At 39.1% G+C, this 20503-nt stretch overlaps 1 protein-coding gene across 5 annotated transcripts in view; it reads right to left on the reverse strand.

Annotated features, from left to right (window-relative positions):
- BICC1 (BicC family RNA binding protein 1) overlaps nucleotides 1-20503 on the reverse strand; it is a 285588-nt gene that overhangs the window by 105622 nt on the left and 159463 nt on the right. For 4 of the 5 annotated variants that reach the window (XM_087432182.1, XM_004427111.3, XM_087432180.1 and 1 more), the window contains exon 3: nucleotides 1472-1541. In XM_087432182.1, the coding sequence (XP_087288308.1) occupies nucleotides 1472-1538 (67 nt within the window). In that variant the 5' untranslated portion in view covers nucleotides 1539-1541. Of the gene's footprint in view, nucleotides 1-1471; nucleotides 1542-3820; nucleotides 3957-20503 lie in introns of those variants that run through there. The other variant, XM_087432183.1, reaches the window with a different exon arrangement.

Consider the following 20503-nt stretch of genomic DNA (forward strand, 5'->3'; position numbering starts at 1 on the left):
TTTATCTGGAATTGTTTTAATATTCATGTTTCCTTGACCGTTTTCTTTGGGGACGGATCAAATTACATTTTTTATTAGGATAGTAATGAAGCTCATTTCATTCTTTAAGTAAAAAATACCTGCCAATAGGGAAAGAGGATACAGTCTATGTGCAAGTTCCAATTTACTCAAGAGGTAGGCCAGGGATTTTTAAACAGCCACCAACAACCAAATAGGTAGATAACCCACTAACGGCAGTTTCTTCTTCTGCATAAGGAATACAAAACATCTCAACATACTGAAGATTAATTGAGAATATGTCCTATAGCACTTGGCAAATGCAAAGTTTATACAAAGTGATGAAATTACACTTGGAAATTCACCATGTCTCCTCATGACTGTTTAGCACACAGGCTTCCCATTTCTTGCAAACATGATCACAAATAAGAAAGTAACTATCAGAGATTCTGTAGGAATTCTAGTCCATTGAAGTCCAGCTAACCACACTCACAACAATAACTTTTAAATCATTTACATTCCATGTGATGAGTAACACTAATAAAATAAGATTAAAAGAAGGAAATCTGGACTAAAATAACAAAGGAAATTGAGAAATCTTGCAATGTTTAGTATCATTTAGCAATAAAAGTCATAGGGAGAAGGGACAGCAAATGCAACAACAAAAAGCTAGACTATAATGGATAAGGCTCAGCTTGCAAAGTCATTGTTTTTTGAATTGTTTGATAGTATTTTTCACTATCTCCTAATGACAGCACGTATCTTTTAATGAAGTATGCACAACAAAGTTTGTTGAGACTAAGATTATACTTTAAAAATAAAAACTATCCATAAAAATATATACTGGCAGGTCATTTGAAAATACTATGAAATCTTGGAAGAAAACTAAGGGTGCCTATACTTCCGTTTCTGGCCATCCATGCATTGGTTAGTGTCCTCAAGGATAAAAGAGGAAAGGCCCAGCAAAGGAAATCTTGGCCGAAAAGAGAATGCTAGTGGATTCTTCACTGTCCAATAGATGAAGAGGAGAAGGAGCAGTCAAGAAAGGAAATCTAAGGTATCACACTGCAGGGGAAAAAAATCAGCTACTAAAGTTGTATAGTACATAAACAAGAAGCCTAAGGTGTAAACATTGGGAGTTTATGTGTTGAAAACACATTATTAAATGTGGAGTGTTACGATGACTCATGGCCATCAAATGAATGGGCATCCTTGAAATCATAAGTTGTTATGGTATCTTCTATAATAACATTTCTATTATAATAAAATACTTAAAAATATTTTTCTGTTGTTGAATAAAAGGTTGTACTACATTGTTTTTAATTATGATAATCCTCCCAAAATGTCGCTATTTGAAAAATATTTTGGTAAAAACGTGATAAGAATAAAAGTTGATTTTCTCCCTGGCAAATGTGCAGTAATTCCATAGTCTCCATTATCAAAACCACCAATTTCTCCATCTCTCACGATTTACCTTTCTTGGATTTGGCTCCGATCTTCAGTTTTGACGGCCAAGCAATCTGCGTATTTGTTTCCTCCATGATCTGTAACAAAAATTGAGAGAGCGAAAAATATTGATTCAATTAAGAACTTGTATTTACAGATAAGATTTTTCAAAAAAAAAAAAAAGATTATTTTCAAGTCTTTAGCCTCATGTTGATGCAACAAAATGATCTCATTTTAAAACAATGCAAAAAAAAAAAACCTCTGGGAAAAAAAGAGATGCATTTTTATAAGCCTTTACTCTATTGGAAATATTCAAATAGATTTTGTTACTCTCAGTGTTCCTCTCTGTGATGCTCCAGAATTTTAACACAGAGACAAGACCAAAAAGTACATGAACAAGTAATTAACCCAAGTTGACATCAGAACCGTCAGAGATGCTTGTGCTGAATAAAATTCCCCAAGACAATCGCCAACGGATTGCAACACACCAAACATGATCCTTGTAATACAAAACTACGTGGGCTAGGCCCTACTAAAGGAAGATTTTTTTTCTGGGAAAAAAAAAAATTGCTTTGGGCACATTTGTATTTCATTAAAACCGAAGAAAAGCCTCTAAACACGACATCATGTCTTAAGGCTGCATTCCCCTCATCTTTCGCCTGGCCTAAAATGGCATTGTTGCCACAGCTCTTTCCCACTTTCACGCGGCTAACGCCGGCCAGGAGGAGATGAGACCCAAATGCACCGAGGAGCAAGAGCAAGTGACAGAAGCAAAGGACGCAGACAGGAAATAAGAATGGAATGAGAACCACAAAATGTTCATCCTTTGTTCTTCTCTACTTTTATCACATGAATTAGACTAACGTTTACTTTTGTACCATGAATACAGAATTCACCAAACAGAGCAAACAACTAAATAAATTAACAGGCAAATAACAACAACTACCATTCATTAATCACTTAATAGTAGAATACCTTTTAATATGGATTTAGAGTTAACTAATCAAATTAATGGTGAAGACAATGAAATACAATAAGAGCGCAATTAATAAAAAGTACTTTTTTCCCCTCAGTATTGGCTATTTACTGGGCACAAGGCTAAAGGGTTAACACTCATCACACTGCACTTAATCCCCTTTATCCCAGCATAGAAGAGCTTTCGGCAGATGTTTCAGACGGACAGGCCACAGATGCATTTTGTCTACCAATCATAAGGTTTTTTAAAACATGAGTCAACATTTTTAAATCTGGGAATTCTACATAGAAATTCAGATTTCTGGTTCTCTGGAAAACTTGGCAGATTTAGCACCTGGAGCCCACATTCTCACTTGGCAACACCCGGCTGGCACTGAGGACCACATGCCCCTTTTAGTCAGGGCAGGAAGACTGGGCCGCCCCCCCATCCCCACTGGATCTCCCACAATGAGATCAAGAGCCACTTGCCATTATCATCCTCATGCTTGTATTACTCACTTGCCATTTATCATTGTGTTTACACTGTTGTTTTTCTTAGAGAAATATTTCTCTACACCCAAGTCTCTATTAAAAGCTGGAAGAAGTGAGGTCACACTGTCTTCAGTATGTCAAGATACTGGCCTGGCCCTGAAGGTAGGTGAGCTTGTATCCCCAACCCTACAGGACCTGGCCCCTGCCTCTTCTCTTCCCGTCTTATGCTGTCCTTGCTAATATGTTTAGTTGTCTTCACCATTAAATTGTTTAGTTAACTCTAAATCCATATTTAATAATAAAATAAATATTAACCTCCTCAACAACTTCTACTCCAGCCACACTGGCCTCCCCAAGGACATGCCCAACAGGATCCCCCTTCATGCCTCCGCGTTCACTCTCCCTTCCCCAGTTGTCATCTTCTCCAAGTCACCTTCCCCTTCCACTCTTGTACCCCCCAAACCACAATTATTCTTCCCGCCTCACTACGTTTATTTCCCTCCTAATCCTTATCACCATCTGAAATTCTCCTATTTTCTGTGTTTACTTGTTTATAGTCTGTCTCTGCAAAATAAAAGCAAGCTCTCTACCCCGCACACAGCAAGCACAGGCTATATCTGGGTAAACGAATCTTCATAACTCCTTGTGAAGTAGATTTCCTTATTCCTCACACAGCTAGGAAGGAGCAGAGGGAGATAAAAACCCCAGACTGCTTGCAAAGACTATACTGTTAGCCACCATACTATACTGAATATAGGGTCTCTATCTTTTAAAAATGTGTCTATACTAATTTGAAAATATGCTTTAAGATTTGTGCATACTGACTGGTTTTAACATCCCACAAATATTTATCAAAAGCCTACTTTGGTGCCACAAGTGTCAGGACCCACCGCTATGAATAGGACACAATTCCTGGTGTCCACAAGCTTACCGTCCAGGCAGAGACACAGACAAACAAGAAAGGCAGCTCCTGACGATGGGCTGGGTGCAGCACAGGCTCAGCTCACAAGGGCACTCATGGCCCCTAGCTTGGAAAGTCGGGGGTTAGTAAAGGATTCCCCAAAATACAATCTGCAAAATCATTCAAGTCCTGAAAACCAAGTAAAAGTAAATTTATGACTGAGTTCATTAGTCATTAAATGAGGGCAGGAAGGCCCAGTTAGGAGGGACATCTCATTGGCCACATTTTATCACCTATTAGTTCCAGCTACTATATGTACACGTATCTTCCAAGTGACTAAAATTAGATTCAAAATTTTCCTCTAAGTTGGCTAAGACACCTAAAGAGATAAAATGGAAAAATAAGATCTTACTCAAATGCTGTTGGTGGAAAAGCAGTAAGAAAATAACTTATACACTTTCTTTTTCTGAATTAAATAATTTGGCTTTTTAATCCAGTAAATTATGCCAGGTGCATAATTATAGTACTATAACAGAGAAGCTTTCTTGTCAATACATGGTTGGATGACATAACTTTCTGAAATCTTAATCATTTACAGAACTTCCCGGAAATCACCCTGCATATATAATCTCTTTTTATTAGATACCAATAGATGCTCCATGACAGAAAATAGTATGCCAGAGAAAATTTCCTAATAATAGGTAACAGCCATCAAGTCGAAATGCCTACCTTATACACATTCCCTCTAAACCTCACCCCAGCCCAGTGTCTCTACTGTGCAGTGAAGTGGTGGGGCTTGGAAAGACTCACTTTCAACCTACCCACATTAACACTGTCTGTGAGGGGAAAAGAGACTATCCCAAGCTTAGTATCTCTAATTCTAAAATCAGGGTTCTATACCACATGATCTCCAAAGTCCCATGAGCCACAGTAAATGTCAAACGTTTAGAGGAAACAAATTAGTAGTTACTAGAATTTGTCACTTGTAGCTGACCTTTCCTATGACTAGAAATAAAGCGACTCCATTGAACATCATTGTGGCCAGCCAGTGCCAACAACAGGTCATTCACTAGGCTGCAGTCTCCACGTGGGGCTCTGACTGGACACCTTCTCAAATGTCCCTTTATTTGTTCATCATTGTGTGTAATCTGGTCATTAAGCACAGGTGGCTCTAGAGTCAAGTACCAGCTCTGCCACTTTCTAGCTATCATATTGGGCAAATTACCTTTATCAGTCTCACTTTTCTCCTCTGTACAATTAATTATAGTATCTACTCATAGAATTGTTGTGAGGTTTTGATAAGAAAACGTGGAAAACCACAAGCACAGAGCATGGCACATAATGAGTGCTCGATAATATTAACGCTAGTTGTGTTCATTACATGTTGATTACTTTTGGTCAGCCACCGTCCTGGATACTAGGGATACAATAGCAAACAAGACAGTGCTTCCCTCCAGGAAGGTCTAACAAAGAAGACGAGTTAACCCACCATTATGTACTATGTGTCAAGTTTCAGAACACGGCAGAGCAATATGAGAGTAGCATCCTCTCTGTGTTATAGAGCCTCTCTATATTATAATATAAAGGGGATCCTAACCTAGTCGTGGGTAATCAAGGGAAGTTATCTCAAGGAAATGCCTATTAATGCTATGACCTAGAGGAGGAGAAAAAGTTCGCTAGCTGGGGAAAAGGTGGAGAAAGTGTCCCAGGCAGAAGAGAAGTACATGTAGAAAGGTCTAGAAGGAGGAAGTGCAGGTACCCCAGAAGGCCTGAGGGTGATACAGTGCCTGGGAGGTGCTTCAGGCTCCCCTCAGGCATCTAGGGCAGAGAACATGTCTCACGTCTTCTCCACGCTCCAACGGCTCCGCACGTGGGCATGCTCAATACAGACTTGAAGACACGACATGAACCCAAGCCATCAGGTACCTGTGCTTGGCTGGCACTCACTACAAATAAACTCTGAGAACCAGCGGAGTAACTATAACTAGGAAGGGGTCATACCTACTTCACCTTCAGGAAGTCAAAATTCCCCTTAGGAAGTTAACAGTGAAGCTTTTCAAACTACCATCTCCAACGATTCCGAGTCAGTTTCCATAGCTCAGGCGTGACACATTGTTTACTGGCTGGCGCCTCAGCCAGTTATGGGAGTGGCCAAGTGTGAAGCGGTGCACGATCAGGAGGAGGAGGAGGTACAGGTCTCCACGGGGAGTGTGGGTAGAGGCTGGTCCAGGAACGCCCCGACTGAAGCTGGATTACTGGAGCAGGGGGCTGACGAGCACGTTTCCTAGTAGAAGTGGGGTAAGGGTGGGGATGGGGGAGGAGAGGCAGAAATTAGGGCTCTAAGCACGTTAGAGGCTCTGTATCCTGCAAGCTATGCTTAAAAAGACGTCCTAAATGGTCCTCAAGACAAACAGGGAGGTAAATCAAGGTATATAGGGGAAGGGGAAAAGGTGAGGCCAGGAAGCTGTGGCTAAAATCAAAGAAGCCACAAAACCTCTGAGAAGAAAATGACTATCTTATGTCTCAAAAAAAAAAAAAAATAATCCTAAAGTGAGTTCCAGCCTGTTTTTCTTTTAATCTTATTATGACCCTTGTTTTATCTTCACAAAACCAAAGCTCAAAGAACAAACTCCTAATTTTGAATCATTTTCTATAAACATTAAATCACACTTTAAATATTTTAAAGACTTTTGTTTTAACTCATAATTCTGGATGCTGTACATTAATAAAGCAGCTGATGAATGAAGGTCAGAGATAAAGCTGGGATTTCTCCTAGAGGCAAAAAAGAGCTAAAAAGCTTAGAGATGAGTGCCATATATTTTTAAAAAGATGTCCCAGGGCTTCCTGATGACCCTGACCTAAGTGCTCACTTTCCTGTTAGAAGAGGCCATGTCTTTGAGTTGAACAAGACCTTGGGTGTGGACACAAGTGATGGAAAAGTCACTGAGTAGCCTGGGTTGTGGAAATAAGTTCCTATGGCATCTGAAGAGTCAGCACACTGGGGAAGGAGATATAAGCAGCAGCACGTTGTAGCAGGAGCGCCTGGCAGTCTCTTACCATCTCCACAAAATCCAGACACGTTTAAGAGAACTGACATTTTAAAAAATCACAGAGATTGGATTGGTGGCTACCAGAGGGGAAGGGGGGAGGGAGGAGGGTGAAAGGGATAATTCGGCACATGTGTGTGGTGATGGGTTGTAATTAGTATTTTGGTGGTGAACATGATGTAATCTATGCAGAAATAGAAGTACAGTGATGTACACCTGAAATTTATACAATGTTATCAACCAATGTTACTGCAATAAACCAATGTTACTGCAAAAAAAAAAAAAATTAAACGTAACGGCCCATTAAAAAATAAATAAATAAATAAATAAAATAAAATAAAAATAATAAAAAATCACAGAAATAGAGACACTGCAGCAGTTAATTTTATGGATCTTTTAATGGATGAAAACACTGACACCTTTTCAAGACGATATTATACATTTTCCACAATCCAATTAATTCCTGCAAAACTGCACAAAGAAATCACTTCCCAGAAGCCCACAATATGCCCTAATTCTTAAGTGAGTCAGGATGCTGCCCAAAACATTCAGTTTCCATTCAAGGAATAATTCAATTAAGTGGCTCACTCTGACCAACTGCTCTCCAAAAAACAAGAAGTTGATGCCCCTCAGTTGTGTGAAATTTGACCTGAAAGTTGGGAAACATGCTTAAAATGACTAGTGCTTCCTTGTGGAAATAAAACTATAAATATTAGGATGTCAGTTAAGCTAAGGAATGCCAAGGTATGCAAAGCCACAAAACCTCTGAGAAGAAAATGACTATGTTCTCTCTAAGGAAAAAAAATCCTAAAGTGAATTCCAGATAGGTTTTTTTTTTAAACTTATTATTGTCCTGTTTGCCACCTTCACAAAATCAAAGCTCAAAAAATATCTGATTTTGAATCATTTTCAATAAATATTAAATGACACCTTAAATATCTTAAAGATTTGTTCTAACTCATAATTCTGGATGCAGTACGTTTATGCCATTTCAAATAGGCCAGTTTCAACTTCTGGACTTCTTCATTGTTAAAAGAATCACTTCTCAATTCTATCAATTCTGCTAGGTTTCTTTGGCTGCTCTCTTATAATAGGCAGCCATCTGATACATCATGAGGAAAAAAGAGATTTTGGAGGAGTCTATCTAAATGTGTAACTATTTGAAAAATAACTATTTTAAATTTCTGTTGTTAGACAACTATACTCATTACTTAGAGGGAATTAATAATTGAAATGTAACAATTTTATGCTAAGCTCAAATCTGATGAATAGCAAATATTTATAGTAATAAAAGTATCTGACCTAAGAATATCAATTTAGAAATATATGGAGCAATTAAAATTAAGATTATTGATATTAGAAAGAATATGTATTTTTATAGTTCATTTATAAAAGTTTTTTCATCATGAAAAATCTGATGAGGATAATATGCTATGGATATGTAAAAGCTTTGGAAGTTAGTCATATTAACTTTCTAATTCGTATTTGTATTTCATAAACAAGAAGTAATGTTTTCTAATAGCACTGCTTTTTTCATCTTAAAAAGGTATCTAATAAACATGGAATTGTATATTCCTCTTTTGGTTTTAGTTTCTGTGGGGAGTAAGGGAGGGAGGGGTGGGAAGGAAGGGTAATGTTTACATAAACTGGAATTTGGAATTTTTTTAATTGGAAGAAAGTTCTATCAGGTATAAAAAAAAATTTCATCACAGATGAAATTTCACTTTTCTAAAATAACTTGCCAAAATTAGAATAAAGTAAACAAGTAAAATCTGAACAAATTCTACACATAGTTTCATCTATGATAAAAATAATTTCCACTTATATTCTTCAATGCTCAAGCCATAATAGATTTTTCCATCTCCAACAAATTCCAGATTAGCACACCGTGTGGAAAGAGAACATATGTACCAATGTTCACTACACCACACATTTTGCAAGTCTGCACCAATTATAGGATAATATCTTACAGATGAAGGAAACCTTTGCCAACCCAACAACATTCTACCAACGTGCTTATTTCACCAAATTCTTCAATCCAGATGTAAAAATCCACAGGTAAGTAATCAAGATCCCAGATCAACCCAAGACAAGTCCCTTTCTGCTGATTTTACTTGAAATATTTTTTCTTGGACCAGGAAAAGAACGCTGAACACTCTAACTCAATATTTATTCTCTAAACTATTGAAAATTCATCATTCAAAATGGCTACCAGCTGGGAGCCATCTGCAGCCTGCTGCTCCAAAAGACCAACTCATTTGTGCTCTATTTTCCCTGTATCAATATAGAAATAAGGTCTATCCTCACGGAGGAGGCTGTTTCAAGTTACTTCATGTCCTAATGGATTATGAGTCAATTTGCCACATTTCACCATGAAGGGAGCCAAGTAAGAAAAGAGCTAACTAGAAAACACCGAAAAGTGAAGATGGGAAAGCACTGAACTTCTCACATGAGGGGGTGTCTAAAAGCTGAGGATGTTTATTTTGCTGAGACATCAGAAGGCTCTGTTATATTTCACTTTAAATCCAAGAAATGCATCTCAATGATTCAGTTATTCATCAATGTCAGAACAACTCCTCACATTTCCCTCATATTCATATACAGTTCCCATGTACTCCTTACAATTACCTTGTAAATCAGATACGTGAAACCTATTTTACAGACGAGGAAAGGAGGATTCAGAGGCTAAGCAGCAGATAGGTATGTGGTCAAGTCCAGCTAGAATCCTAGTCACAAGACTCCCAGGTGAGGCTCTTTCTGCCTCCCTTGGCTTATGAAGGAAGTGGACGGCTCCACATACTCATGGGGAGGTCACTCTGAAAGCTCAACCTCTCAGAACTCTGCCGTGAACCCTGAAGTAAGCGAGCAGCAGAGTGGCTGCCCCCGAACACTCTCTCATTAAAGACCAAGTGACCCAGACATGGCCCCAGAATGGTTCAATCCAGGGAAGTATCCCACCTCCACGCACATATGGAGAACGTGGGAAGCATTTTGGTTTTCACAGTCTGATAGAAAAGGGAGCCACACTGGCACTCACTGCCCAGGGCTACAGATGCTGAACTTTTAAACGGCAGGACAAATCCACTCAAGATGTCCATATAGACAGTTCACGCTGTCCACAGTTCCTGTACACACGAATTTTAATTACCACAGCTTACTGAAACACCAATCCCCCATGATACCAGTTTACATTCCAGTTACCACAGAACATTAACTGCAAGTTGTTGCATCAAATACAAATTCCGCTGCCAGCTCTTAGCTATGTACACGAATCACTACCTATATAAGATGCTCATCTTGATCAGGGACCAATCACATTACTTCTTTCAAAGTGCGTCAGTGACTGCTCACTGCACATCTGTAATCAGTTCACGCACAGACAGCAAAGCAAGGAATTCCTTGTGCTGACTCCTTGTCCCCCAGTGATAAAACCAAGTGACATTTTACAAAAATGAATAATCCAAAGTGGAAACTGGCCAAAAGACGAAAGTGCAGCAAAGAAACAAAAAGTGATACTGCTGGAAGTGAAATTTGAATCAAATATCAACGGATATAGAATCATTAGCTGACAGTGGGAATGTTCGGCAAGACTCTGGGTATGCAGCCAGAGGAACTTAGTGAATCATAAATAACGAAAGAGGTTGTGACAAAAAGGATTAAGATGTCCCAGAGGAAGCGATGCCAGAAAAATACTTCACATTAAAGAAACTCTGGGAGATATTTCACAACTTTGAAAGTACAAAGGATGAAATACTGGAATCTGATCCAGACTTATGATTATGACAATTCACCAAGGCATAGAAAAGCTGCTCCCTTCATATTGTAAGTTATACAACAAAAAGCCAGCACTGTTCCAAATTGTCGAGTTTTTTACAAAGAAATGAAACATGTTAATTCTCAATATTTCTAATGTTTAATTACAGTGTACTAAATAAATACTAGTTTTACTATTTTTCTGATTTTCCTATATATTTATGACTGACAGTAACAGAGCTTTTTAATGTTTTGACAAAAATTTTTAAAGGTTGCAGATCATGCAATTTTCCCATTGATTACTAAAAGTGTTTTGCAGTTTCATCTTGCACAGTCATTTTTATGGTTCCACACCACTGTGCAGGTGAGAACTACCTTTCATTCCCCACTGAGAATTACTGATAAGGAGTTTCAAACTTTTCTACACTATAGGCAGGCTTTGGTATTATTTTAAAACGTTCAGAGAACTAGTTATCAAAGCCTAGTTCAAATGTGCCCTCCACTGTAAAAACTCCTCCAACTCTCCCAGTCAGAGGTCACCTTTCTCTTTCTCTCTCCATTCTCAGTTTGCTGTGGCAACATTATAATGTTTATTTCTTCACTTATTTTACCAATCGCACCAATGAGTTGGGCTCCTGATGGCCAACAACTATATCTTGTTCATTTTTAGACCCTTGGAATCTAGCACTTAAGAATCTCAATAACCATTGTTAAAGTAATTAACAGTGATGAAAGAAATGAGACGAAGGGGCAGGAGAGGCAACATTTACATAAGACTTTCCAATTACACTGCACTTGGTGTATCAGAGTTCTGTCACCATGAAGCTCAGAGAGCTCCATCTACAAAGTCTCCTTTAACTCATTCAAAACTGTATTTTTGAGGAGTCTGCTTAGTAGAATAAATGAGCTGAACGAATATTCATGAAATGAAATTCTAAATCATTGACAGGATGAATTCTCCCAGGGTCCGTCTGCATTATAATAAAGAAAGAAGCTCTGCACCCAAAATGTCTGTGTGGTGGGGTAAGTACAGTGAGTGGCATATTGTGCCAAGTCGGGCTGTGAAAAGTTGAAGTCTAAGTTCTGTCATTTCCACTCCAGCCTATGGCTGGCCAGGCTCAGGGGGCCACACCTATCCATTTTAAAAGATAAGCCAGATTTTTGTGTTAAATACCCTGATTTCTAAATGTTGGCACCTATTTTAATTATGTAAAAAAACACTTTGTAGGCCAAGGAAAGCATGGGCCTTACTTTCCAACCTGTGCTCCAAACCAGGGAGAATTTTCATGGGGCATACGGGTGGGTCATTCATGATGACCTATAATGTTAGTGAAGAACAGGTTTCTTGGTTCCCCTGGGACGTAAGTATCTTTGATTCTTAAGGCTATTTCATTCTCCAAATATCACTATATTATAATTCTTCAGAAGGATTAACCAGATTTTCTATCTGATATCACGAGTAGCTATAAAGAGATTTATTAAACTTGAACTCTCAGAGTGTAACTTGCGTATACCTTGACTACAGTGGTGAAACAGTGTCTAATGTGGGGAAAAAATGTAATAGAATTGATACCTTTAACGAAATTAGGTTACCAAACCCTGACTGTAATTTTCTAGCTTCCAATCTTTCATAAGCCTACTCCAACTACATGAATTCACATTATGTGCTTTTTCAGGGAATACATTTTACCACCCAGCTCACCTTACTCTTCTTAAAGCAAACAATCCTACTTAGCTCAGTAAGCCCCACTGGCATTGCTGCGGGTGAGTAACGAGAGATCACCACAATGACAGATCTATAATGGCGTCCCTGAGACAGCAAAAAGAGATGAAATCCTGTGCAGGCAATACTGGGTAGACAGGCAAGGAAGTGAGTATTAGGTTTGGGAAAGGTTTGCTTTGAAACAAGGATAAATAATGAAAAGAGGTATATATTGGTTCTGCTACTGTAGCAACTCCAAACATCAGTAAGTCACGCGTCTGTTAACGATGGGGACACATTCTAAGAAATGCGTCGTTAGGTGATTGTGTTGTTATGTGAACATCTTAGAGTGTACTTACCCAAACCTAGATGGTACAGCCTACTACACACCTAGGCTATATGGTACTATCCTATGGGACCACTGTTGTATATGCGGTCCATCGTTGACCGAAGTGTCATTATGCAGCTCATGACCGTAGATGAACACAACAAAAGTTTACTTCTCCCTCATGTTAAATGGCCTGTTATGTGTGAGCAAGGGGTTTGGTTCTACACAGTCATTCAGAGACCCAAGCTGGTGGAGGTCCTTTCATTTTATAGCTGCCCATCTGGAATGCATGGCCTCCTCAGTTTCCCTTTGGGAGAAAAACAGGAAGAATCCTGCATGGACCTTGCCTGGAAGAAAACCATACTACCTCCCTCACAGAACAACATTCTGAATGTATTTAATACCACTGGCCATGACTACACACATGGCTCTGCCAACTCAAATGGGGCTGGGACATGCAGGGGGCAATCAGAATATCTGGTGGGCATTACTGCCTCTGACAGAGAGTTCTTTAAAAGCTTCAACATCAGTTAGCTGAAGAAGTTATTCCAAAGTAAAATCTCCCCTTGCTCCTTTTAATCCAGATTCATACATGTAACCTTTTAAGCATAACTCCACCTTGGTATCTCACCAGCTCCTTAATCATATTTAAACTGAACTCAATCTTCTCCACACAACTGGACATCGTAAGCTGTCTACCCAGGATTCGGGAATCAACCAGATTATCTACGAGTGATGTCACTTCCATTGCCAGGGATACGCTGAAGAATAGGCATGTTAAAACTCAACAACAAAAAAACAAAACAATTTTCTCCAAAGAAGATATACAAATGGCTAACAAGCAACATGAAAGGATGCTCAACGTCAGTGATCATTAGGGAAATGCAAATCAAGAGTATAATGAGATACCACCTCACACCCAACAGGATTGCTACTCTTAAAGAAGAAAACAGAAAACATCAAGTGTTGGTGAGGATGTTAATAAATTGACACTTGTGCACTGTTGATGGGAATGTAAAATGGTACACTTGCAATGGAAAACAGTATGGTGGTTCCTCAAAAAATTGAAAATTGAATCACCATATTATCCAGCAATTCCACTTTTGGGGATACAACCAAAAGAACTGAAATCATGGTCTCAAAGAGATATTTACACACTTATGTTCATAGCAGCATTATTCACAGTAGCTAAAATGTAGAAGCAACCCAAGTGTCCACAGATGGACGAATGGATAAGCAAAATGTGGTATATACATACAACGGAATAGCATTCAGCCTTAAAAAGGAAGGAAATTCTAACACATGGTACTACATGGATGAACCTTGAGGACATTATGCTAAATGAAATAAGCCAATCACAAAAATACAAATACTGTATGATTGCCTTTATACGAGAAAATTTGAGTAGACAAAATAATAGAGACAGAAAGAAGAATGGTGGTTTCCAGGGGCTGTGGGGAAAGGGCAATGGGGAGTTATTATTTAATGGGTATAGAGTTTCAGTTTTACAAGATGAAAAGAGTTATGGAGATGGATGGTGGTGATGGTTGAACAACATTCTGAATGTATTTAATACCACTAAACTGTACACTTAAAAATCATTAAGGTGGTAAGTTTTATGTTACATGTATTTTACCACAATTAAAATTAAAAAATTAAAATTAAAAAAAAAAAAAAGAATAGGCAGGCATGTGATCCAATCTGGGCCAAAGACAAGTGAGAAGAGGTTTGATGGAAGTTTGAAGTTTTTGAGAACCAAGCTCTCTGGCTTTTATAAGAGAATTTCTGAAAAAGTTTTTTCTCTCCCACCAGATGTGAACGAAGACACACAGAGCTGTGTTGCTGCAGGCTGCCACCTCTGACAATGAAGAGAATCAGCTTTGGGATAAAGCCACCAGTGTGGAAGGTAGAGCTGAGTCAGGGAACATCTGGGTCCTGCACGACATCAGGAACCTTCTTGATCAACTATTCCTGAAACCCACTTACCTCTGCACTCCTCAGTAATGTGAGTTAATACATGTTCATATTATTGACACCAGCCTGTTACTTGAAACTGAAACCATCCTATGGGATACGCTTTCCAAACAAGGTCCTTCTGAGTTCCATACTTTTCTCCGACATGTGTGTTCAAAACTTTGTCCCCTCCCCTCTCCTACAGCTTCTCCCTCATCCCTCCTCATCCCCCACACTACTATTTCCAATAAGTTGCACAGACCTAATGATGCTCTCTCCCAAACTGTGTCCAGAATCTAAAACAACCTTCCATCCAGATAATTACCACTTGTGAGCACTTCCACAAATGGTTTCACAACTGGTGGCAGCACTTCTAGCTTTTTTCCCTTCAACTCATGAGCTCTGATATTTCCCTCCCCTAACTCAACAGTCTGCCAGTGGTTATTCATTATCTCAAGTTAGGCACAAACTTCTTGGCCTAACATTTAAGACTGCCCATAACCAGGCCACAACCCATCTTTTTGGTTTTACTTTTCCTTAGTCCCCTCTGCTTCCATCCACACCACTGTCCTATCCACACTCAATCTCCATCTTTTTTTGCTTTTTTTTGTGTGTGAGGAAGATTAGCCCTGAGCCAACATCTGTTGCCAATCCTCCTGTTTTTGCTGAGGAAGATTGGCCCTGGGCTAACATCTGTGCCTGTCTTCCTCTACTTTATATGTGGGACGCCTGCCACAGCATGGCTTGGTAAGTGGTGTGTAGGTCCACACCAGGGATCCAAACCTGTGAACCCTGGGCCGCTAAAGCAGAGCGTGCAACCTTAACCGCTACGCCACTGGGCTGGCCCCTTTTTTTGCTTTATTCAAACTGTTTTATTGTCCCATTGTCTCCTGCTGCTGAATTTCTACCTGTAGTTCAACACTAAGCATAAAAGCAACCTCAAGATCCCCTCAATCAGATGTAGTCTTCCCCTCCCCAGAGTTACTATCTTGTCTCTCCTAGGCCAGTTGTTTTATTACTGTTTTTAAATTGATTCAATTGCCCTTTTAGAATATACAATCCTTATAGGCAAAGTCTGTTATATTGAACTTGGCAGGTCCTGCTAAGGCTAATTAACGGGAAAGCCAACAACAGCCACCCTCTTGACAAGTCAGAGAGAGGATGCCTGGGCATTTCATTTGCAAGAGAGTTTTAAGCTTCCAGGAGAACAATGTACTATCCTTTGAGGGACTTAAAGGTGGAATCACTTTCGTTTTATAGGATCATGCATCTAAATCAGGAGTCCTTAACTCAAACATCTATAGAAGCCAGGCAAGGAATAGTTAGGAATGAATGGGCACAGTGCATGTTTTTAATTCAAATATACATTCCACACACACACACACACACACACACACACACAAAGACTATGGAAAAATTATTCATTTCCCCAAAGAAATACACCTTCTCTCATTTTCTTGGAATTCACTGCCCCCTTCACTCATATTTCCCCTTGACGTACAGACATGGGTACAAGAATTATTGTACTCCACCATGAGAAAACCAACAGTGCAACTAACCAGGATAAATGATAACTGACACTTGACCCCAGTGTCAGGGGAATAATAAGGAGTGGTAGAGAGTGCCGCAAACAGGAGAGCACCTGTCCTGCCCAAGGTTGCTATCACTACCTCCAACCAGCATGGGGGAAAGGTAGCCCAAAGTAGCCAGACTTTCAGATTTTTCCAGAAAAGCTACCAAACCAGATTGGTATGTAAAATCTCCTTAATTTTAAAATGGCGTCTGCTAAATAATTTATTTCAAAACCACTATTCAAACAAATACAATATGGCCTAAACTAAACACGCTTGTAAGCCAAATACAACCAGCAAGCTATTCATTCATTTTCTGTTTATCTGAGATGGGTTAAAAGAAAAATAACAGGAATGTGGTATAATACTCAAAAGAGTGAGAAGATGGTCCTTCTACCAGAATCAGAAAATCTCGTGCCCCCAGCATTTTATAACTAGCTGGGCCTTGAGCTTAAGAAGAAGGAACAGACAGCTTTATGGCCCAGCCCCTGACTGTGGGTCTAAGGTATCTGGTGGGGAGGTCAAGAGCAGCTTGGAAACTGAGTTCAATTAAGCCAAATACAAGGTTACATGTGAATCCCCTTGCACATGGGAGGAATTTAAAAACCACTAAATTTTCCTGAATTAATGTTGGAAATTATTCCTTCCAAGAGGATGCCAAAAAAATAAAGTGCTACCCCATTAAATTTGGTACAGTGTGGCTGAAAACATCTACTGTACTCTCAATGTATTTTTCTGCAAAAGTAATTTTAAATCTTTCTGATATAGGAAAAAAAGTGTGGCGCCCATAAAAAGTTATGAGTAATAGTCAAGGAATTTATACATTTCAAAATTGAATTTAATTACGAAAATTTCCAAACAAGCTACTCTGGATGCTTAAGTGCACTAATAATGTCACAAGGGAAACTTGGAAAGACAAACATGTAGATGTACTAAGATTCTATCTATCAGCAACAGTGCAGAATTGGATTTGGCACTATTTCAGCTGTCTTCATGTGATTCTTAGAGTAAAAGTTTCAAAACAGTTTTTCCCTTGTGAATTTTTAGCATCTAAGGAGAATCCAATTAAAAACCACTAAGCTTTCCAAACCCTGGTTTCAAGAAACGAAGAGTCTCTCAATACATCCTCAATTTGTAACATCTATTCGCATGATAAAATGGCATACAACTATTATATATTATGAAATATGAACCAGTCAGTGAGATTTATTTTTATCACCATGCATCCATTTACAAAACAAGATGAGTGGGAGACACTAGGGTAACTGATGGGCAACAATGATGGCCAAAAATACTTATGGCCACTGCCCTCACAGGCTGACAGTATAGTCAAGGAAAAAACCAACCAAACAACCCTTATCAGTGTATAATTACAAAGTGTAAGAAGTTTCATGAAAGAAGCTTACAAGTTGCAATGACAGCATCTAACAGAGAGATGCCATATAGTCTATTAATCAGGGAAGGCCATCTTGAAAAAGTGAGCTGCAAGATGAAGCATGGTTACAAAAGGGGTAAACGAATCATGCCAGGGAGAGGGATCAACATTCATTCATTTACAGATAGTTACTGCATGCCAAATATGTGCCAGTCATGGCATTACACATTAGGCATGTAATAGTGAATAGAATTTAAACTATCTCTGATCACATTTACAATCTACTGGGGGAAATGAACAAATAAATAAAATAAATCTACTGAGGGAAATGAATAAAAAATGAAATAAGATAAATCTACTAGGGGAAATAAACCAAAGGGCAGGGAAGGGGAATCATTTTTTTAAAGTGGGGGAGGGGTTAAAAGAGAGCAGGATGCTCTGAGTCAGACAATAAGAGGGGTTGTAGTTTAAATTGGGTAGGATGATCTCTCTGAGGAAGGGTCATTTAAGACAAGACTAAAGGATGCCAAGAACAGTATGAAGAACACTGCAGGCAGAGAGTACAATACAGCACAAAGGCCCTGAAACAGGAGGGACCTCAGTGTTAAAGGAACTGAAAGAAGGCCAGAATGGCAGAAGAAAGTGGCAATAGGTGAGGTGGAGAGGGAAGTAAAGATCCACTTAGAGAGACTGACCCAAGGCATAGGGGGATAAGGTGAGAAGAATGAGGGACATGTAAACTAGGGTGGCTAGAAAGAAGAGAAGGAGAGAAGATACAGGAAGAGTCAAATCACGCAGAGCCTTGAAAACTAGGTTGAGGATTTTACTTTTTCATCCTAAGAGCAATGGAAAACAACTAGATATTTTTAAATAGGTAAGCAACATAATCTAATGCGTATTTTTTTCAAAGATCATTGATAGTATTTGTAGAAAGGAATGGAGTGAGGGCCATGAGAGGTGGCAAGGAGACCAGTTAGGAGGTTATTTTGGCAATCCAGATGAAAGATGGTGATGGCTTCAAACAGGCTAGTGATTATGGCACTGTGGCAAAGTGGGTAAATGTGAAGATAGTACTGGCAGGACTTGGTGTCTGATTACACATGAGGGATCAGGGACAGGGAGCAGTCAAGGATGACACCACAGGTTGTGACTTGGACAACACTGTGAATGGCAGTGTCACTCACTGAAAGAGGCACTTGTGGAGAAGATACACACTTGGGTAAGCTCAATTTTGAACATTCTAATTTTTTTTTTGTTTTGTTTTGGTTTGGTTGTTGTTGTTTGTTTTGGTTAGGAAGATCAGCCCTGAGCTAACATCTGCCAGTCCTCCTCTTTTTGCTGAGGAAGACTAGCCCTGAGCTAACATCTGTGCCGATCTTCCTCCACTTTATGTGGGACGCCGCCACAGCATGGCCTGACAAGTGGTGTGTCGGTGCGCTCCTGGGATCCGAACCCGGGCCACCAGCAGCGGAGTGCGCGCACTTAACTGCCACGCCACGGGGCCAGCCCCAAGATTCTAGTTTTTAAGTTTCTGAGATAATTAAGTGGAAATACACAGCAAGTAAAAGACTTGTTCTCAGCAGCTTTATTCATAATAGGCAAAAATGGGAAATAGGTGTCCGTAAACAAGGGAATAGATAAACTGTGGTGGATTTCAAACAATGTAATACAACTCATTAATAAAAAAGAATGAACTACTGATACATGCAACAATATGGACAAAACCCGAATTACTGAGTGAAAGAAGCCATACATCATAGAGGGCACAATGTATGTTTCCATTTATATAATATTCTAGAACAAACAAAACTAATCTTCAGTGAAAAAACTCAGACGATTGACTGCCACAGCAGGAGGGGGTTGGACATTTGGTGGGGTTTTGGGAGAAGGAATAGAAGGAATTTTTATCAAGTGATGGTAATGGTCTGTATCTTCATAAGAGTTTGGGTTACACAGACATTTACATTTGTCAAAACACACTGAATGTTACATTTACTTTATTTAACAACAACAAATATTGAATTCTGGTTATTTGGTATGCATGACGAAGGGCTAAAGTGTACTGATGTCTGCATGCTAGTTTGTCTGCATCAGCATGTTAGTTTGTCTGCATCAAAAAACAAGATGGATTGACGAATAGATAGAAGGATGCATAGATGGATCCATATGTGATGAGGCAAATATAAAAAAAATTGTGGAATTCTGGTGGTTAAGATTTGGCGTTCTCACCACCATGGTCTGAGTTCATTCCCCAATCAGTGAACCACACCACTCGTCTGTCAGTTGTCATACTGTGGTGGCTGCATGTTGCTGTGATGCTGAAAGCTATGCCACCAGTATTTTAAATACCGGCAGGTTCCCCATGGTGGACATGTTGCAGCAGAGCTTCCAGACTAAGACAGACTAGGAAGAAGGACCTGGCCACCCACTTCTATAAACTGGCCATGAAAACCCTATGAACAGCAGTGGAGCATTGTCTAATATAGCACTGGAAGGTGAGAGGATGGCGCAAAAAGACTGGGCAGGGTTCCGCTCTGCTGTACACAGGGTTGCTAGGAGTTGGAATTGACACACCAGCACTAACAACAAAAATTGTAGAATTTAAGTAGTGGGTATATTGTATTTCCTGCATAATTCTTTCAACTTTTCTGTATTTTTATAAAAAAATGTTAGAAAAACCTTAAGTAACCAAACTCTATTTCTTTAAAAGCAGTAACTAAAACTCTACAATAATGTATAGATGAGCACTCTTCCTCTTTCCTTCTCTTCACATCTTCACTTTTACTGTGACTCCATGAATGTTTACTACTAAGAGATTTATAACCAATTAAATTACAAAGAAAACTAATATTTTAATGTCATTTGAAATCATTATAAAAGTCCAAAATATGTACTTTGCATAAAAAAAGTTAAACAGAAATATTTTAACACATTTTAAGCAATGAAACCATAATTCAGAAAAAGATGGGGAAAAGTTCCCACTA

Source organism: Ceratotherium simum, chromosome 6 (genome assembly GCF_057802395.1).
Source record: "Ceratotherium simum simum isolate JZ-2026a chromosome 6, ASM5780239v1, whole genome shotgun sequence".
In the NCBI taxonomy this organism is placed as follows: domain Eukaryota; kingdom Metazoa; phylum Chordata; class Mammalia; order Perissodactyla; family Rhinocerotidae; genus Ceratotherium; species Ceratotherium simum.